Genomic DNA, 19,821 nt, shown 5'->3' with positions numbered 1-19,821 from the left:
TCAGAGAGATCACAATACAAATTATTTGTTTCATACCACTGTTGATAGTTTTGTACAGCGAGTACTTTGGATAGATCTCTGTCAGGCTGTTATTAATTCACCAGAAATAGAGAATATTGCAGAACAAAAATCAAAATTCGACGTCCACGATAGTGAAAGTTTGACCTCTAGAATATACATACACAGAAGAGTTACAGGCTTCTTTAGTCATATCAAAATTAATCTTTTCAGACTGATTATATCTCTTGATTGTAAATCTGGTTCTGTTGCACTACTTTTGTCATCCTTTTTATCCAGGCATAATACAGCTCTGACTTTACTGTTGAAAGCTGTTTAGAACACATTTTCAAGATTAAAAAGAAATTATCTTAAGTAGTCCCGCCTAATACTAAGTGTACACATCTTTGTCATATCTCTTAATAAGATATTAAAATGTCAACATCTCCTTGCCAGATTCCTACAGACATTTCTTGGATGTCATTATCAGAGTATGTTTCTTTTTGAAATCTGTCTGTTTGCCCAGTATTATTTGCTCAGCTCTGATAGTAATTGTTTTAGACGATAAAGCTGAAAGGAAAAGTGCTCACAAATAACTATTTACTTATAAATAGAGACCAGTGCTGATTCTGTGTTACAAAGTGAATTTTTATTTCAGGTATTGAACTGAAACATCTTTGTCTGGAGTATATGACTCCCTGGCTGTCCAATCTGGTCCGATTCTGTAAACACAATGATGATGCTAAGCGCCAGCGAGTCACTGCTATTCTTGATAAGCTTATAACAATGACAATAAATGAAAAACAGATGTATCCTTCCATTCAAGCTAAGATATGGGGAAGTCTTGGACAGGTACAAATTCTGCATAATTTATTGCAATTTGTTTATAAGCAGATTATAGGGTTTTTAACCACTTTAATGCAGAAAGATAAAATGGATCTTGACATGACCTGAATATATTAGCTGCTTGAAGAGTAGTATGCAAGTTCTTCTGAAGTTTCCATTCTATAAAATACTTCATAAAATCATTAATGAACTCTGGCTTCTAGGAATGTGTTGCTGGCCCCCACTGAGAATTGAAAATTGAAAGTCTTTGGTATTAGTAGTAATTATTTCAATTACTAGTAATTATTTCATTTCAAACCCCTGAATGTACGGGTGCTGAATGGGAAGGACAAGGTACTAGCGTTCAGAGATGTATTAGGCACGTGGCATTGAAAGAACTCTTATTTTGTTTGCACTTTTGAAACAGGCACATTTTGATTACAATTAACAGAATAGCGATCCTCTTGTTGGTCCTTAGCTTAACACTTAGTCAAATTCTGTCATCATCCTCCCCGCAAAGCAAAGAAAATGAAAAAAATAAAGCTGACGTCATCTATGCCGTTCATGAAGGAGGTGTCTAGACAAGCGAGCCCAGCTTTACTCGCTGTGACCAGGCTTGCTCACAAGCTTTGTATCAACTTCCTCGTTGTTAAACTATTTTTATTTTTTTTTAACTGTCATCCAAACTGATGCAGCCCAGCATCACAAAGCCACTCTTGGAGAATGCGGGAGAACTGTCAAATGGATGTATGAGTGCATTTTCTTGCTTGCTCCAATTGGCCAAAACCAAACACAAACAAAAAAAAAAAAAAACCCAATGTATTTTGAAAGCTTAAATCACATTGAGAGCAATTTGAGTCCAGTATGAAAGTCTGTTAACAGGTAAATATGGACAACACAAAATTAAAAGATTAAGTATTCCACAGCAGCCAGTGGAAACTTTAGTATTGACTTAGTTGACCCAGAATTTCAACCAATTTTCATAATATAATGAGAGCTGAATTTGAACCAATACAGAAATAGCATTAATCTTAGCCTGTGTGTTACTTTTAGAGTTCTCTGTGCACTTGGACAGATTTTATTCTTACCTGCCTATATTAAATGTGGGTTTGGTTTTTTTTTGTACATGAGAAGAAACTTGTTTTACTTGTAGCTGTATTCACGTGTGGCTAGTGCGCTAAGCAAAATCTTTGACAGACGAAATCTTGCTTATTTTCTTGGAAGTATGTTTTTTGCCCCACTTCAAATCCAGTTTCTTCTTACTAGGTTCAGCATTTTATGAATAGTTATACTTTAAAATGGAAAAATAAAAATAATACAAACTAAATTATAATTTCTCCGCAGTTCTGAAGCACTTTGATCTGGAATAAAACCTGATCGAATTAATCTTTATACTTCTAATATTTACATTAGACTTTTTTCCAAAAGAATAACAAATCACGAAAACTGATGCTTCAATTTACGGTAGTTATGCATCTTCAACTAGAAAAAAAAAATGAATGATTGCTTATTTAAAAGGTGGGTTGCAGTGGAAAAATAAAGTTAATCTGACTGATAAAAAAGAATTTTTTTTTCTCTAACAGATAACAGATCTCCTTGATGTAGTGCTGGACAGTTTCATCAAAACTAGTGCCACAGGGGGCTTAGGATCCATAAAAGCTGAGGTTATGGCAGACACAGCTGTAGCGCTTGCTTCTGGAAATGTGAAATTGGTTTCAAGCAAAGTGAGTTCCCTCTTTGCCTTAATTTCCTTTTATATAATAATTTCAACTTGTATAATAATGTGCCACTGAGATGCTTTCTGATAACTCAGTACAGGCAATAATGCAAAAAACATGATAAAATAGGTTCCAAGCAATAGAATAATTCCAATGTTAAATTGTAATGTTTTTTTACTGAAATTTTGAGCTGCGCTCTTTGTTTGAGTGAAACAAAATGGTTGCTCTCTTTTCAGGTGATTGGAAGGATGTGTAAAATAATCGACAAGACTTGTCTGTCTCCAACTCCTACACTGGAACAGCACCTGATGTGGGATGATATTGCTATTCTAGCACGCTACATGCTGATGCTCTCCTTTAACAATTCTCTAGATGTGGCAGCACATCTCCCCTACCTCTTTCATGTGGTTACTTTATTGGTGGCTACTGGTCCCCTTTCTCTCAGAGCTTCCACTCATGGTCTCGTCATCAACATCATTCATTCTCTTTGCACTTGTTCACAGCTTCACTTTAGTGGTAAGTTTTTGTTCAGATTTTCAATTAAGCTGATTGCTCCTTAGTTGGTTTAAGAAATATTTGAGTTGTCTTTCTTCAAACTGTTCTGAGAGTTTGAAAATACTGTGTTGTAATTCAGCTTGCATACAAATGGGAATGAGAATATGATCTACAACAAATGAGCACGGAATTAAAAAATGACTATCTGTTTTAGAGCAGGTGCATAATGTAAATTGTTTGTATAATAGGTTTTAGAAAAAGAGAAGAAAGTACCAGTAAGTTCCTGTAATGCAGAGAAAGGAGAAAATACGTCTGTGCTAAAACTGGCTGATGTGCATCTTTTGAATGGTTGCATAATGTGGTAACAAAAATATCAATTACATAAGGGAATTGTGAAACTATACTGTTAAAACAGGTATTTTGCATACTGCTGTATTTTAGCAGTCCTAAAATAATTGGTATTAGCAAATATGTAGGTGTCACTTCTTACCACAGAAATACAGTATAAAACCAGGCTAGATTTTATGCAGAAAAAAATTAGAAGTTTATATAATCTTGTCCATTTTTTTAAGTATCTGAAAGCTCATTTTATATCTATATCGACAGAGCGAATGTGTGAATACACACACAGATACATATATATGTATAAAGAAAAGCTTTGCTTCAACGCACAGAGAGAAAGGCAAGCCTTCCTGTTTAAACAATGAATTTAAAGTACACTGAAATGACATGAAAGTTCAGAATTGTAAAAATATTCAGTGCTAGTAGCAGGGCTGTCATTTTCTTCTGATTTAAGTGGCTTTCTTCATTTTAGTGCCAGAGCCAAAAGCAGAATTTGATTGCAGTTTGAACTTACAGTACTGTTGGTATTTCAAAGCAGGAACTCCGCAGGTTTCCATTTTCTGAACCCATGTGAGGAAAAGTCTCACAGAACGACATCTTTAAACAAATTTCTTTCTACCTGTTTTTAGAATACATCTTCCTGGTGACTGGTTTCAACAGTCTGTGCAACAGACCACAGTTCTTGTGGCGTATTCTGGGAGAAGTAGCAAAGAAAACAGTACTGGAATGTGCAAAGTGACATATAGGATGATTATCTCCTTTTGTATTCATGGGAGGGTGAGCCTAAGAGTGTTGAAAAGATGGAGTGGATTTCAGTGGTTTAAATTTAATATGTAAAAATTTTTCAACAGAGGAGACCAAGCAAGTTTTAAGGCTGAGCTTGACTGAGTTCTCTCTGCCCAAATTTTATTTGCTGTTTGGAATCAGCAAAGTGAAATCAGCCGCAGTCATAGCATTCCGATCCAGCTATCGAGACAGGTCGTTTTCACCTGGTTCCTATGAAAGGGAGACTTTTGCACTGACTTCGTTGGAAACTGTTACTGAAGCTTTGCTGGAGATCATGGAGGTATGTGCTTCAAAACAAATTATCCCAAAGGGAAAATGGCACTGCTGACACTTTCTGCAGGCAAGCAGTGTAGTGAGATGTACCTCCTGTGATGTGGTAATAAACAGTTAAGCAGCTGACTTCTGAGAACTAAAATAACTGCGCATTCTGAATTTTAAAAATACATTTTCTTAATGTTACATGTATTCAAACAATGTAATTTTTTTTAGGCTTGTATGAGGGATATTCCAACGTGCAAGTGGCTGGACCAGTGGACTGAACTAGCTCAAAAGTATGTCATAGATCTCAAAACATAACCCCTGCCTGCCTGTGTAGTATATTGAGAATTCTCAGCTTCTCGTTATACAGCCTATTTGTTGTATATTTGTTTAACATAGTGTACTCTTGTTTCTTCACAGGTTTGCATTCCAATATAACCCGTCCCTGCAGCCAAGAGCACTTGTTGTCTTTGGCTGTATAAGTAAACGTGTGTCTCATGGACAAATAAAACAAATAATCCGAATTCTTAGCAAGGTAATAGACCCATATACCTTCAATTGATTTGGTGGCAGTAAGTTTCATCAGTGCTGCGACTTCTAGAGTAACAGTAGTTTTCAGTATTGAGTTTAAAGTCTAAGACACTGAGATTGATCCAGAAGTCAGTATTTAAATAAATGCGAAATTTTCTGTTAAGGCATTTAGCTGCCTGCACATGATTCACAACTTCCTTTTTTTTTAAAGGAAGTTAATAATCTAATGTGTTATAAGTAGATACAATAAAGAGCAGGGCATTCGTATAAGAAAACTTTGAAACGGACTGCCTAGCTTGGTAACGACATTCCTTATCTTCTAAAGAAGGTTGTGTTCCAGAGCAAGTAAACAGTGTGCTAAATGTTTCCTTTAAGCTTTTTATTAGAGTTCTATGGACATAAACTTCAGTTGAACAGCATCTGAATTGTAAAAGATTCTCTAATTCTTGCACCCTGTCCTCCACCCTTACTTTTTTAATACGCATTGCGCAATTGCTTTCAGCAATACATATATCACTTCTGTGTAAATCTCCATTTGTAAAAGTCCTCAAGAATTGGTTTAAAATGAGCTCAAGCTTTGTAAACTAACTGAGAGCAACAATTATTGTTTAGAGCTTTGATCTTCTTTTTACAAAGCAAAATCTAATTATGGTTGGTTTTTAATTATTCTCTTTTTCCTACAAACAGGGACTTGAGAGCTGTTTAAAAGGCCCTGATAATTACAATAGCCAAGTTCTCATCGAAGCTACAGTTATAGCACTCACCAAGCTGCAGCCTCTTCTTAATAAGGTAGACAACTGGATTTTTAGAGTAAACAGAGAACATATTTTGTAAATGAAAATTGTAGTTACGGGTATAATCTCAAAAATATAACTAAGTGTTGTGGTATCTGAAGTTCACTCTTCACTGCTGTGACTCATGCTCGAAAGTACTGCATATGGGAAATATGTCACAGATGTTTGTATGTGGGACCTGTGCAAAGGCTTTAAAAATGCTTTAGAATGTACTGTTCTGCTTCATCAAACTGGGCCGTAGCAATAAGGCAAAGACCGTGCTACAGGCTGTCTTAATTCTTTCCAAAAGATTTTTGGTCTTGGCTTTCGTATGTTTGATTGCTAATTCATGCTTTTCAGGTCACGGCTTGTAATAAATGCTAGCCTCATCTGATTTGCCATTAAGGTAGCATGTTACTTCCATGTTCGATATTTGATCAGCATACCAATGGGGATTCTGTTAATGAAGAGCATTACTGTAAATAAAACTTGTTCCTAGAAAAATCTGCTGCTTAAGAGACCCAGAGTCTATTGAATGCGAATTCTTCCTGCATGCTTCTTTGATTTGGAGAAGAAATTGCCTGGCCAGTTCTGTGTGCAGAATTGCAGAATTGCAATCCATTTTCAACGTGTGCTCTCAAATTGATAACAAAAGACACGTTTCTGTTCAGTCTGGTGTAAGGCAATACGCGTCTGACATTTTTGTGAGCAAGGGAAGGAATATAAGAGAGAAGGAATGGCTTCAGGGGCGGTGAAAGGCTTGAAATTCATTTGCTTTCTACTGTTCGCCCATGAATTGCATTAAGACTGCAGGTTCCTAGGTACATCTATATTGATGGATGTGGTTGAGGACAGCATCTGCTGCAGGAAGGACAGTAATGCATCCACAAAATCTTGTGTCAGTCTGATTTGGCTTTGACTTACAAAAACTGACTTGAAAGTGAAATCGTAGCTTTTTCTTTTTCCTTCTAGGACTCTCCTATGCACAAGGCCCTCTTTTGGGTAGCTATGGCAGTACTGCAGCTAGATGAAGTGAACTTGTACTCGGCAGGTACAGCACTACTTGAACAGAATCTGCATACCTTGGATAGCCTTCGAGTATTCAATGATAAGGTAAGCTCTTAGCAATCAGCTGTGACTAACCCTTAGTTTATGTAAGTAGTTAGATCTGTTAAAAAAGAAAAAAAAAATTCCTTGTGTTCAGGGACAGTAGTTAAGCAACTAAAACTGAAATCAGCGTTAGAAATTGTTTCACTTGCTTAATGTCAACAGTAAAACTAAGATGTAGAGATGAAGCTGTTATTATTCTGTTCTAAGCTGGAACAGAAATGTATAGATGTGTTCTAATGAAGACTATGTTTGCTATTGTCACGTAAGCTCTTAAAATTACTGTTTTGTCACTTCTTAAAAAAACCAACAACTTGTGATATGTTGAGTAACTTTTGATGAGGTGCTCCTGTATTGTATTTTTGCTGGGTCAGAGCCCAGAAGAGGTGTTCATGGAGATCAGGAGGCCACTCGAATGGCACTGCAAGCAGATGGATCATTTTGTTGGGCTAAATTTCAACTCCAACTTTAACTTCGCACTAGTGGGACACCTCCTGAAAGGTAAGAATACATATTGTTCTTCATTTTAGATGAACACTCTTAATTCAGAAATAAAAACAACTCCAAAGATAAAGGGGAAAAAATGGGTGGTGGTTTTTAAGTAACTTGGATCACAGAATAGATATAGAATTAAATGTTCTTTGACTAAAGGACTTTTCCAGGTTTCCCATAGACATGTTCTTTAATACTTCCTCCAAGAATGCTGTCTTTCTCTGTGTGTTTGCCTGTGCTCAGGCTCACTGTTTCTTTTAGAAGATTGATTTGTGAGATAATAGATATAATATATGCACAGACATTTGAAATGATGGGATTTTGGGGGGGAGGGACAGAAAAAAATTAGTCTTGAGTGTGCAATTTCTGTTAGCATTGTGTTTCCTTACCCTTTACACGAAGTCTCCTGAGAACATGCTGAAAAATATTTATAAATATTTTCAAAATATTAATGCTTCATAAATATGTATTAAAATTAAATACAATATTTCGTTTCTTAACCTCATTTCTTAGGGTACAGGCATCCTTCTCCTACCACTGTAGCAAGAACAGTAAGGATTTTACATACACTACTAGCTCTGGTTAACAAACATAGGAACTGTGACAAGTTTGAGGTGAACACGCAGAGTGTGGCTTATCTAGCAGGTAAAATTAAGCAAACAAACATTCTTTTAAATTTGTGCTAACTGAAAAGGAATGGATTATTGTGGGAATTCTTGTGGGTTTAGGTTGATAAAATTGTACCAACGTAAAGAAAACTTGTAACTGGAGATGGACAAGAGTCTGGGCTAGGCTGGGGTACATCAATTAAAGCTTTCTGTGGACTGAAGGCTTGCCAGCGTGGGGCCCACTGTGCAACTGAAAATACTTCAGGGAGGCTGAAGGTTTCTTGGTTTAAGTGTGTGCCTTAGAACATTCAAACTTCTGGTGGTCTAGAAATAGAAATTGTGACCACATGAGGGCAAATGTTTAAATCATGTAATTGTAACTGGATGGGGAATATAATTCTTTTTAAATGACCTACTTTTAATCTGTACATTTCAGTAAGGTGTAATTACATCGTAATGGTCGTCTTTATACTAAGTAAAAAAAAAAAAAAAAAAAAAAAAAAAAACAAAAAACTGATGGAATATTGCTTACAATCTTCAATGTGTTCCTACTGTGGAAAACTTATGTTAGCTTTCTTTGAATTTTTAGCTTTGCTGACAGTATCTGAGGAAGTTCGAAGTCGCTGCAGCCTAAAACATAGGAAGTCTCTCTTGTTGACAGACGTTTCAATGGAAAATGTTCCTATGGATACATATCCCATACATCACAGTGACACTAGCTATAGGTTGGTTGTCTAACTTTTAGATAAGTTATCCAAATTTCGATGTCTGTTTACTTTAGTAATTATCTAAAGGTAACCTGTGGTATATTGAAAACTGAAACCCACGTTCATGAAGCTAAGTTAATGTTCTGTTATTGGTTCCAGACCAATATGCTACTTATACGGTGATCCTGTGATCAAGAGTCACAGGGAAATTTGGGTATCAAATTCCTATACATTTAATTTTGAGATCTGTAAGGCTATTTCAGAGCTTAACTGCTTTGGAGGTTCTTAAACTCTTTGCTAACCTCTTTCTACAAGACCTAATTTCACCTCTTTTCATTTACATTTTAGAAGAAAGTTTAGTTTGTTCTTCTAAGAGCTTCAAGGCACGTACTAAGTAATCAACTTGGTCCTTGTCATTGAAAAATCTTGACACCTTATAGCCTGTCTATAAGCAGCCACAGAGATAAGCTAAGAAATCAACCTAAAGTGACACAGAGAGCAAGTTTCTCTCAATGGGGAGCCCTTCACTCAGTATCTCTCTTTTTAGCATCCAGTATGTAGTAGCTGATTATTAAATATCTTTCATCTTGCCTCATAGGCTGATTTGCTTGTGTTCTTTTCATTGCTTTATTTTTTATCTCTGGATCATTACATTCATATCAGATTGTTAGTTATCATTAGCTCAGACATTTTTGCAAGCAAAGTAATTACTGTTTCTTAATTTGTATTTTTGGGAGAGTAACCTCTTAGGAAAGATGGGTTGAATAAAGGATAGTTTGGCTAGTTGAAAAAATTATGCCTAAATGTGCACAGTTTTAAAGATTTTCTTAATTTAATTTCTCTGCACTTTCAGGACACTAAAGGAAAATCAACCATGGTCATCACCAAAGGGGTCAGACAGACATCTGGCTGCCAGTTACCCGACAGTGGGACAGATAAGCCCTCGAACACGAAAATCCATGAGTTTGGATATGGGGCAGCCTTCACAAGCGAACACTAAAAAGCTTCTAGGTTATTAAGATAACTAATTTGCTAATTTGTCTACAGAATACCTCAGGAAGTGTTACTGGACAAAAATTATTCTTGTATTTATTCTGACTCTTAAGTGCTTATTCCTGATTCAGAGGAATATATGCAGTTTCTACAAAATACACATTAGAGAACGCTGTACAGTTAAAGAGGACTAACTCAGTTCTTTTGATCACGAAGGGGGGGAAGCAAGAAGGACACTCAAAATGTGCATGTTGAAGTGGAGAAAAAAGAAAAAAAGGGGAGGGAGAACAAAGATATTCTACATGCTAAAGAGTCATAGTGCCAATTTTCTGCCACCAGCCCTCTTTCAACAAAACCAAGAAGCTGAATACCTTAGCTTAGCTAGTATATTGACTACTCTTCTCTTATGCTAGAAGAGATGGTCCCAAAACATTTTAAATGTTTTGGAAGCAATCTGATTTTTATTCATGGCTTCTCAGTGCATCATGTTTACAAGCAAAGTCTTAATATCAGAGAAACAAGATGAGTTGCTTTGCATAACTTGTGGTTACCCTTTTACGTTATACGGTATATATGGAAGGAGAGGGGCATTTCTTTCATTACAATCCTATTACTGCTTCCTTTTCAGTAATCACATTTTGGCATGTTTATTCGATGTGACGTGTTGACCAGGAAACCATAGCATGCCCACAGCTTACATATTTGAGTAAATTGCATGCTTTCCTCATATGTATTGTGAAGCATTTTGGAAACTGTGATGGAGAGCGGCATGGTGTGATCGTATTTTCTCTACCATCCCTGAAAATGGTGAAAATGTCCCCAGATTCCTATCAATACGTTGTAGATAGGAGAGTAGCTTGGCCAGAAAATCAGAAATAGTTAGAATATGGATTTAGGTTTAATGTTTTTAATTGCCTGATAAATTGTTTTTAGGTACAAGGAAAAGTTTTGACCATTTGATATCGGACACAAAGGCTCCTAAAAGGCAAGACATGGAATCTGGAATCACAACGCCTCCCAAAATGAGGAGAGTAGCCGAAAATGATTATGAAATGGGTGAGAAACAGGACTAACATTTTAAGAATAATACTAATTATAAATGCTTTGTATATATATACAAAGGATTATTTCTAAATTCAATGTTTATTTGCCTAGGTTACTACAAGGTAAGGGAGACATATCTTTCTTAACAGTGGCTTCTGGAGAGTACAGCCTTCCATATCACTGGCAACTGAGGTTTGAATCAGAGTTGCTCAGTTTGCAGGTGCAGAATAAGGGGCAGCTATGAAGTACTGCATACAGGAGTGAAATGAAATAAATAAAATTTTGGCTTGTTATAAGTCAATAAGTCCTAGCTGCAAATTTCTGCAGGAGATGGAACATGACCTAATGCCTAGAATGCCTCTCTTCATCTTCTCCCACATCTGCTTCCTGTGCCCCCATCCCCAATTGCAATGCAAGACCAGGGTTCTTCTGTTGTATCTGATGTCAGTCTGCTGCCTGACCCTGAATATGGTACTTACCACCCCTGGGCCTGTATTTCACTGAATAGGAAATTGGGGTTATTGTTTACCATTTGATAATACATCCCATGTAATGGTCTAGCGCTGCTAAGTATTACAGCGTAGCTGTTGCTTTTATACTTTATGAAAAGGCTGGTGAACTCTGAAGTTTGCATACGACTGAATTTGTTGTGCAAGAGCTAATTCTGTTTTGGTTTGGGTTTATCTTGCTTTGGATGAGTTGCTCTTTTTTACCCGGCAGAAACCCAGAGAATATCACCGCAGCAACACCCACATCTTCGAAAAGTTTCTGTTTCTGAGTCAAATGTCCTCCTAGATGAAGAAGTTCTGACTGACCCAAAAATTCAAGCACTGCTGCTTACAGTTCTTGTAAGCCTTCTTTCTGTGTATTGTCTATTATTTTCTGATACTCTTTCATCTTCCAAAGAAGCATACATGTTCCTTGCAGCGTTTCTGAATTCATATGGATCAGAATCACTGTGATTCTGATTGCAAGTCTATTCTTCTGTTGCCATTCTTCAAACTTTCTAGGAATCACTTTTAGAAAAGTATTTCTTTGAGAGCAAATACTGAATTTTCATTATTCTGTATTGTTTTGTAGAACACGTCCAACAATTGTCCCTTTTTCCTAGCAGATTTTTATCACAAACTAATTTTATGTAATAAAAGGATATTAATATATTATACTTAAAAAGTTAAGAAGTGAAAATTGTTGGAATCCCAGCATAATTCATTTTAAAAATGATTAACTAGTAATATAGGTACAGTATGATAATGCTTTCTTCAGATGTACCAATACAGTTACCATTCCTGATACAATTGTTGAAAGACACAGTTGCCCACTTTTGTCAAAAACTGCCTAGCTAAATTTTTTGCCAAAATAGAAGCTATTGCCAACTGGGTTTATTGCTTCCCACATACACATAAAATAACTCGATTCCCTGTCCAGAGAGGACATAAATTAATCTTTTGTAATGCTGCTTTCTGCTATTCAGAAATCTTAGAACCTTAAAACTACAACAACAACAAAAGCCCGTAACTACTCAAATTAAATCAGAAGCATGCTAATTTAATCCTTTTTGTTATGACAGGCAACATTAGTGAAGTACACTACTGATGAGTTTGACCAGCGGATTCTGTATGAGTATTTAGCAGAAGCCAGTGTTGTCTTCCCAAAGGTCTTTCCTGTTGTGTAAGTATCTAAAACTCGGTGTATGACAACTCTGTCCTTTAAAAGGTCTCTGGACCAGGGCGAGCATGTGTGAGATACTTACCCATTGGTAGGTGACTAGGTGCAGTCTGTCCATGGCCTGTTGAGACAAATGCCCATAGCAATTTGAGAATAGGCAACCTCAGATACCGCTGCTACAGATGGTCCTCAAAAGCACTCTTCAGCGTCAGCTTTTCAGGCAGGTTGGCAGAGCGTGGGAGAGCTCTGTGGCGCCGTTGCTAGGGAGCCTGTCTGTGCAGCCATCGGCTTCTTCCAGAAGCTTTCAGCATCCGTGCTGTCCAGTGACTTAGCATGGCTTCATCGCTGATTTGATGCTGCAGAGAACCAAATTACGTTTCAGTATGTTCATGTAGCTTTCTATACGAGTCAATATCTGCTGTCTCTTAAGTATTATTTTCACCCCAGTCAGACTCAGGTTTTTTAATTAGTACCCCAAGTGCATATCTAAACTGATTTAAAGCATAGCTCGAGATACTTTATGGGTGTATTTCTTTAAATATCATTTAAAAGTAGTATTCGCTGGAGTCAGTATCTGTAAGGGAAACCCAGCTATCAGAAATTAACGTGAGCAGACTTTCAAAACTGACCTCTGCATGATTCAGAAATAATGCTACCTTTTTCTGGCTTTATAAAGTAGTGGTCAAAGTACGGACAAGTTCTGTGAACTATTGAAACCGCAATTGTAAGTAACTGGCATTTGTATTAAAGCCAAGCCACAGATGAGTTCTGCAAGGGAGTTCATATGAGACAAGTTTAAAAGACTGCTTTGAAATTCCAGCTCTGACATGTACACAAATCCAGTGAATAATTTTTTGGTTGAAAAGAATTTAAATATTTGCAATTTAAAGTGCTGGGTAGATGCTTTAATGGTCTGTATTGTTAGTACAATTTTTTGAAAGTGTTACACATCGTAAGAGTCCTCACTGAACATATATAGGAACTGAGATTTTGAAAATCCCACCTTAACTGCTGTTTGCTAAAGTCAGCTGAGAACTGCAGAACTATTTTATTTAATGAACAAAAAATAAGCCACTTCTCTTTTCTTCAGGCATAATTTATTGGATTCCAAGATCAATACCCTTTTATCGCTGTGCCAGGATCCAAATTTGTTGAATCCAATTCATGGGATTGTTCAGAGTGTTGTCTACCATGAAGAGTCTCCACCCCAATACCAAACTTCTTACCTACAGAGTAAATATTTTTCCGTTTTTTTTTAAAAACTGCTCTATTTTAAGTTATATTTACTACTGAAAACGTTTCAGAATTATTGCAACCCTAATAGAATAGTATGTCAGTCCTGTGTGGCATCTCTCCAACTTCATATATCCTAGTAAAAATAAGAGTTTGCATATTAAAAAAAAAAAACAACCCTGATGACATGAATATTAAAACTTCTTGCTGCAGTTGCGCACCAGATATTAAAAGTATTACACCATCTACATGAGTAAAAAGAAGTTGAAACTCAGTATCCTGTTTCCACTAACCAATTTAAAGAAATACAAAGCATGAATGATGGTGATAAATGATGAGGTTTAAGTTAACCTTGTAAGTTAAGGGTTGATTTAATTATGTAATAAGTAATGTTTGGTTTTCAGTGCCCAAGCTCACTTTCATGTCACACTTGAACACTTAAAACCTAAATATTTTTTTATGGTCCTTAATCAAAAACTTTCCAGGAAGATCCATAAGAAGCAGACGACAGTTGAGAAAAACTTAAATGTTGACATAGTTTTTTAAATGAGATGGGTATTTACCTGCTAAATTTATCTTTTAAAGTACCATTAAGAATTTCTTGACAGTTCTGAGACTTCGAGGTTTGTACAGCTGATGTAATTCATATACAAATTAAAATGCCATAATTTTATTTTATACATGGTTTGGACAACATTTAGTATTGCATCTCCAAATCGAAATATTTCAGTTCCATGCCTAAGTAAATCCAAGTGATGCACTATGTGTACTTTCTAGTTGTTTTCTGTCAATCCAGAACTGTGTTTTTGTGGTAACATTCAATTTGTTGTTGTAGGTTTTGGATTTAATGGGTTATGGAGGTTTGCTGGCCCATTTTCGAAGGTAAGAACAGTACGCTATCTGTAAGTTCATGAGTGTTTTGCCTTCATTTTCTGCGTAAAGCACGTTGGTGCTCCAGGAAAGATGCAGGTAAATGACAAGTCACAGAATTTGTATGAGCAAGTTAGTAATATAAGGCTCACTTCTATAGCTAAAACAGTTTTCGAGCCTGCGTCGGATATTTTGACAGACTCAGTAAGGTCAAATTACCAAAGTTGGGTAAAAGCAGTCAGGTGTGTAAATGCACCTTTTTACTGCTCCCAGGTTCACTAAGGGGCCTTGGACGTGCAGTATCGTTCAGAAAGTTTATTACGTGTGTCTTACAGTGTAAGGGATTAATTTGATAAGAATGATAATTCCGTAAGGATAAATTTTATGTTACAACAGAACAAATACATCGAGCACTGACCATCTGTACTGCCATTTGTTCCCTCTAGTCATCGTAGCAAGAACTAGATGAGCAGAGTAGGCAGCGTTCTGGGTGTTGGGCTCTGGGGGCAGAGGCAGTGCTTTTAATAACACGTTAGGTTCGGCTGTCTGTGGCAGTTCCCCTCGTGAATGAAACCACCCCTCTTTTCTGACTTTGTGCTTCCACGCACTACTGAAATTACACCTACAAATGTCTTTAATGTGTGCCTTTAGATTAATCTGGAAAAGACCACAAATTAGTTTTTACAGATACTTACATCAAATGCATTTTAAAATTTTCAGGCAAAACCAGTGTGCTATTAGAGTGAGTTCTGGGGCAAAGCTCATATTGACAGAAAAGTAAGAAGAAAAGAACCAATCCTTTTTTTTTTTTTTTTCCCCCCATCACCCACAGCAAACACAAATCCCAGACTATGCTGAGCTCATAGTGAAGTTTCTTGATGCCTTGATTGACACGTATTTGCCTGGAATTGATGAGGAAACCAGTGAAGAATCTCTCCTGACACCCACGTCTCCGTATCCTCCCGCAGTGCAGAGCCAGCTTAGCATTACTGCTAACCTTAACCTTTCCAATTCCATGACCTCGCTCGCAACTTCCCAGCACTCCCCAGGTCAGTAGCTGTTCTGGTACTACATAGGTAAGGGAAATTTATTGAATTTACTGGTTTTGTAGCTAAGCACTCCATCTCGTTGTCTCTTCGGATGTTTTTATGCATCAAATATCATTGCATTCTTGAGTCAAATGAATATTAAACTGTTTACTAAGCTATTACACTGGTATTTCAGATGTTGGATTTTGTCCAGCACAAAAGCTGTCTTCCAAGCCATTATACATGAAGAAAATAGCATTAAGTACATCAGAACAATTAACAGCTGCATCTTAATATGGAATATATGCAGCAGTAGAGCCTTGAAAACTAATAAATATAAGTATATAATCATGGTAATTTGCAAGGAGAATAATACCTGTCTGGGCACTACGAGGTAGCACATACTAGGAAAAATAATCCAGAACTGTGCCGTGGAGAAGTGCGTCTGGGCTGACTCAGTTTCAGTTGACGGCATGATTTAAGGGCAGTGCTCATACAGGCAGCATCGTACCGAGGTCATGCTCTCCCTTGAAGAAAAAAAGTATTCACGGAGATACGTATGGGACACTGGGTCAGTTCAGACTATTGTATTGCCAGAAATACGCTGATGGTAAACTGAAGGCGTTCCAGAAAAGAACAGTCATGAAAGGTGTTAAATGGATAAAAACACTAAAATCCGTCTGGCTTGGGGAGAGGGGAATTACAGGGAGACGCAGAGGTTAAATTTAACAGCATAGGCTTTCAGGGTGAAAAATGAAAAAAGAGAGTAAAAATTATTCAGTATAGCAGATGAAGCATAAGCTAGAGGAAATTAAATATAGGAAGAAAATGGAATTTCTGTCAAAGAAATCTGCATGAAGACTCTTCCTGAAGTGATTTTGGATTAGTGTCTCGTATATTGAGGAAATTCTTTACTCTTCTTTGTCATAAAAATTATACCGTGTGATATTTCTTAAATGTTGATTTAACTATTGCAGTTCTGAACACTGAAGTCAATCAACCTTTTATTTCTGCTTTGTTTCTAACCTTGATGGAAGGCTAGAAACTACTTGAATTTAGGTGTAATATTTACAGAGGTGGTTTGGGTTTTGTGTTGGTTTGGGGTTTTTTTTGTTGTTTTTTTTGTTTTTTTTTTTACTCTCCTGTTGTTTACTGGTTTCTGCTAGCCCTGAAATAAGCTGTACTTAGTTGTGCTTAGCTCTATGCAAGAAATCTGGTCTTCCAGATTATCAGTTTGCTCACAGATGCTATGCATGTTTTTTGTTGACTATGATGAGTATTGCAGAGGTGAGGCATGTGCAGAGGTGCAGCAGAGGTAACACAGTGCTCTGTGTTTGAATAATTTGGGAATAGTGATTTATTTCTTTTTATTTCATGCAGTGAAAAGTGATTACAACTTGCTTTTTGCCAGTATGAGAAGCCAACTTAAATTGTTTACATTTGGGGAGATCACCTTCTTGATACGCTGATGCTGTGTTCTAGAATTAATATTTTAAGATGCCCGTCAGTCTAAATAGCCTCAAAACAGGATTTGCTTTCCAGTTTCCTGCCAATTCAAGATGATTTATTACATTAAATAATGTTATCCCAAGTGAGGAGAGAAAGTGTGAAGCATATTTTCCCCAGTTGTTACCTCTTTCTCTGCCGCTTCGTTAATAGCACGTCTTAGCCTGCAAGAGACACTTGCTGCCGTTGTTCCCTTGTTCTGCATTCCTGCCCAAGAACAAGTAAAAGAGCCTCGGCCTGGAAGGGACTCCCTGGTGCCACCCTGGAATCCCATTTGATTTGAGTAATAAGAATGGGTAAAAGTCGAGTTTGAGGAAGTTTTAGAGACTGCTGTTTTACTTAACATCTTACAATGTCCATTATACGGTGTGAATATATAACGCAGCCACTGCACTATACTGTCATGCAGTTCATCCTGTGTATAGAAATATTGCCGTATAAAAATTCCTAACAGAGTGCAGGTACAGATAACAACCAAGATTATGGAAAAGGAAAGTGGTTCCCCAGAAACTTTCTTATTTAACATACAGCTAAGAACGACCTGTAATATTAGAACAGGGAGAAGGATAAAATTAAAGGGGAAAAAAAAGGAGGCCTTGCTGTCAGTGTGAAAATAAATACGTTATGGGCAGCATCTTTCCATTGAGAATGTAGAATTGGTAGCAACTCCAGCAGTTCTTTTTGCAAGGATGAAGTGATGATGCAGGATTAGGCCCTCTACTAGCGAAAAAAGCGTTTTGCTGTGTAAACGTCTTCCTTCCTTATGCCTCACTTTCTATTCCTTCTTCCTTTCTTAGCTAAGAGGAAGGAATTAATCCAGCTCTTCAAAAGTTTCTTTCAAGTGTTCTGCAAACAGATGGCTTTTATCAGACGCTGGTTGAGAGCCCATCCCCACAAATGGAGTTAGGAGCTAGTGAGCTGGGTACATGATTGAGGATGCTAGTGAGCCTGTAATCATGCATTTATGACACTCTGTGCGTGGTTTGCTTGGAAATTAAATTTTAAAAGACCGATAGGAAGGCGAAGACGATTAGTATCAGGAGGTTACCAATGGTTCCCTTTTTGTGTAACCAGGCTGAAGGCATCTTTATAAAGAATCGTCCTTTATAGGTGTTTCCCGCTTTATTCTAGCAATTTGAATACAAAGACTTGGGGTTTGATCAGGGGATCTCCAGCTTTCTCAAACTGTGGCCCAGGTCACTTCATTTTGCTCCTTCATCGCACGTTTATTACATTGCTCCGCTTTAATCAACATACAATTTCACTAGTTTAAACTGGTGTGTTAACCAGTGCAACTTTGCATAAAGCATGCTTTGCTTTTTAAGCTGTTTAATTGTATTAAAAATGTAATTAGTCTTCTGGCACCTTATCCAGCTCCCTAGCTGCATACATGGATTTTGCATTCTCCTTAGCTGTGCCTGGTGGTGTGTGATGGCGTTGTCATTGCTGTGCACGTTTACGCTGTAGAGACAAGAGCGAGGGAGCAAGCAGTGAAAGACCTAATATCTGCCAAGATAAAAATCATTGGTGAAAGAATTGTAGAATATGGAGGTGGGCCACAGGATTTCATGAAACAGCAAGGCAACTATGGGATGAATAGGGGATGCAGATCTATGGTCCACTTACTCTGATTTGAGAACTACTGAACAAGAAAATCAAGTATTTAGCAGTGCTGAGTTACTTCTTCACACTGAGTTGAAGAAACCGTTTCAGCCAAGTCAGTTGTTTATTATGGTTACAAATATATTAAGTGGAAACAACTAGGCGAGATCATTGTTTATAAATGTTTTGTCTGTCATCATCTCCTCTCCTTTCCCTTCCCTTCCCCTTGTCATGGACATTATTCACTTACGTTTTTTCTTTCATTCTGTGTCTGTGAAGCTTCTCTGCCTTGCTCTAAATCTGCAGTTTTCATGCAGCTTCCTCATCAAGGTACATTCTACTTTCATCGTATTTGCACGAAATGCTGCTTGGTCTGCTTTAGGGTTGGGCTTGGGGCATGAGAAGTGGTTTACTGATCCTTTTGACACGGGAATGGCTTCAGTGTAAGTGCTAAGCTGTTGCTTTTCTTGTGTGCTGCTAATAATATCTGATGATAGAGCAGGCAAAGAGAGTCAATCACATCCTTAAGATAAATTTGGTAATAGAGAAGCGGATGCTTGGTATGTGAAATGACTCTGCTCAGGTATTAAGCTAAAATGAAGAACCATTTCATGTGAGCTCTTCAGATTCATGGGAAGTCAGCTTTAACTTGAATTACACACCGCCGGGAAACAGGCACGAGTTCTTTGGACTAAATTGCAGCAGACAGCAGCTCAGTAAAATGGGCACTCAACACCATTTCACTTCTGCTTCTATATGGAGAAATAAGAAGAAGCTGCAGAAGAGGTATTTTGCTCACACCCGTGGGTTGCCTCCTATTCTTATCGTAGTTTGTGGGTTTTGTGAGCTCGCACCCACACAAGGAGAGGAAGGATGATGTAGCCTGCAGCCAGCTTTGGCTGGAGTTTGGAAGTTGTCCCTATACATGTGTGAAATGTGGAGCGTATCCTTTATTCCTGCTAATGCCAGTGAGAATCAATTTCTTATAGGAATGAGACATAACTGTGGGAGATGTCATTTACAGTAATAGGATTTTGTTCTAACCTTTTTATTCACTGTCAGACATCCTGCTTTTTGCTGCTGATTGTACTTTTAGCCTCTTGCATAAAAACACCCTTCCTGCTATTCATTCCAATGCTGCTCGTGTACCGTAAGTGTCGAGAGTGTTGCTAAACACACGTCAAACACGCTCAGTTTGTTGCAGAAATACTGTGACAGCTACACTAAGATATTGCTAC

The 19,821-nt window shown here is 37.3% G+C and overlaps 1 protein-coding gene across 4 annotated transcripts in view; it reads left to right on the top strand.

The window, feature by feature from the left end:
* NF1 (neurofibromin 1) overlaps positions 1-19,821 on the top strand; it is a 110,419-nt gene that overhangs the window by 83,901 nt on the left and 6,697 nt on the right. For all 4 annotated transcript variants that reach the window (XM_082328207.1, XM_082328206.1, XM_082328202.1 and 1 more), the window contains 18 exons: positions 656-849; positions 2,406-2,546; positions 2,777-3,056; positions 4,229-4,443; positions 4,653-4,714; positions 4,842-4,956; positions 5,640-5,741; positions 6,698-6,838; positions 7,207-7,333; positions 7,838-7,969; positions 8,522-8,657; positions 9,493-9,650; positions 10,566-10,688; positions 11,397-11,524; positions 12,247-12,347; positions 13,435-13,577; positions 14,413-14,459; positions 15,280-15,496. In XM_082328207.1, the coding sequence (XP_082184333.1) occupies positions 656-849; positions 2,406-2,546; positions 2,777-3,056; positions 4,229-4,443; positions 4,653-4,714; positions 4,842-4,956; positions 5,640-5,741; positions 6,698-6,838; positions 7,207-7,333; positions 7,838-7,969; positions 8,522-8,657; positions 9,493-9,650; positions 10,566-10,688; positions 11,397-11,524; positions 12,247-12,347; positions 13,435-13,577; positions 14,413-14,459; positions 15,280-15,496 (2,562 nt within the window). The remainder of the gene's footprint in view (positions 1-655; positions 850-2,405; positions 2,547-2,776; positions 3,057-4,228; positions 4,444-4,652; positions 4,715-4,841; positions 4,957-5,639; positions 5,742-6,697; positions 6,839-7,206; positions 7,334-7,837; positions 7,970-8,521; positions 8,658-9,492; positions 9,651-10,565; positions 10,689-11,396; positions 11,525-12,246; positions 12,348-13,434; positions 13,578-14,412; positions 14,460-15,279; positions 15,497-19,821) is intronic.

This window comes from Platalea leucorodia, assembly GCF_965183815.1.
Source record: "Platalea leucorodia genome assembly, chromosome: 16".
NCBI classification, from domain to species: Eukaryota; Metazoa; Chordata; class Aves; order Pelecaniformes; family Threskiornithidae; genus Platalea; species Platalea leucorodia.
This window is presented reverse-complemented; position numbering and strand designations above follow the sequence as displayed.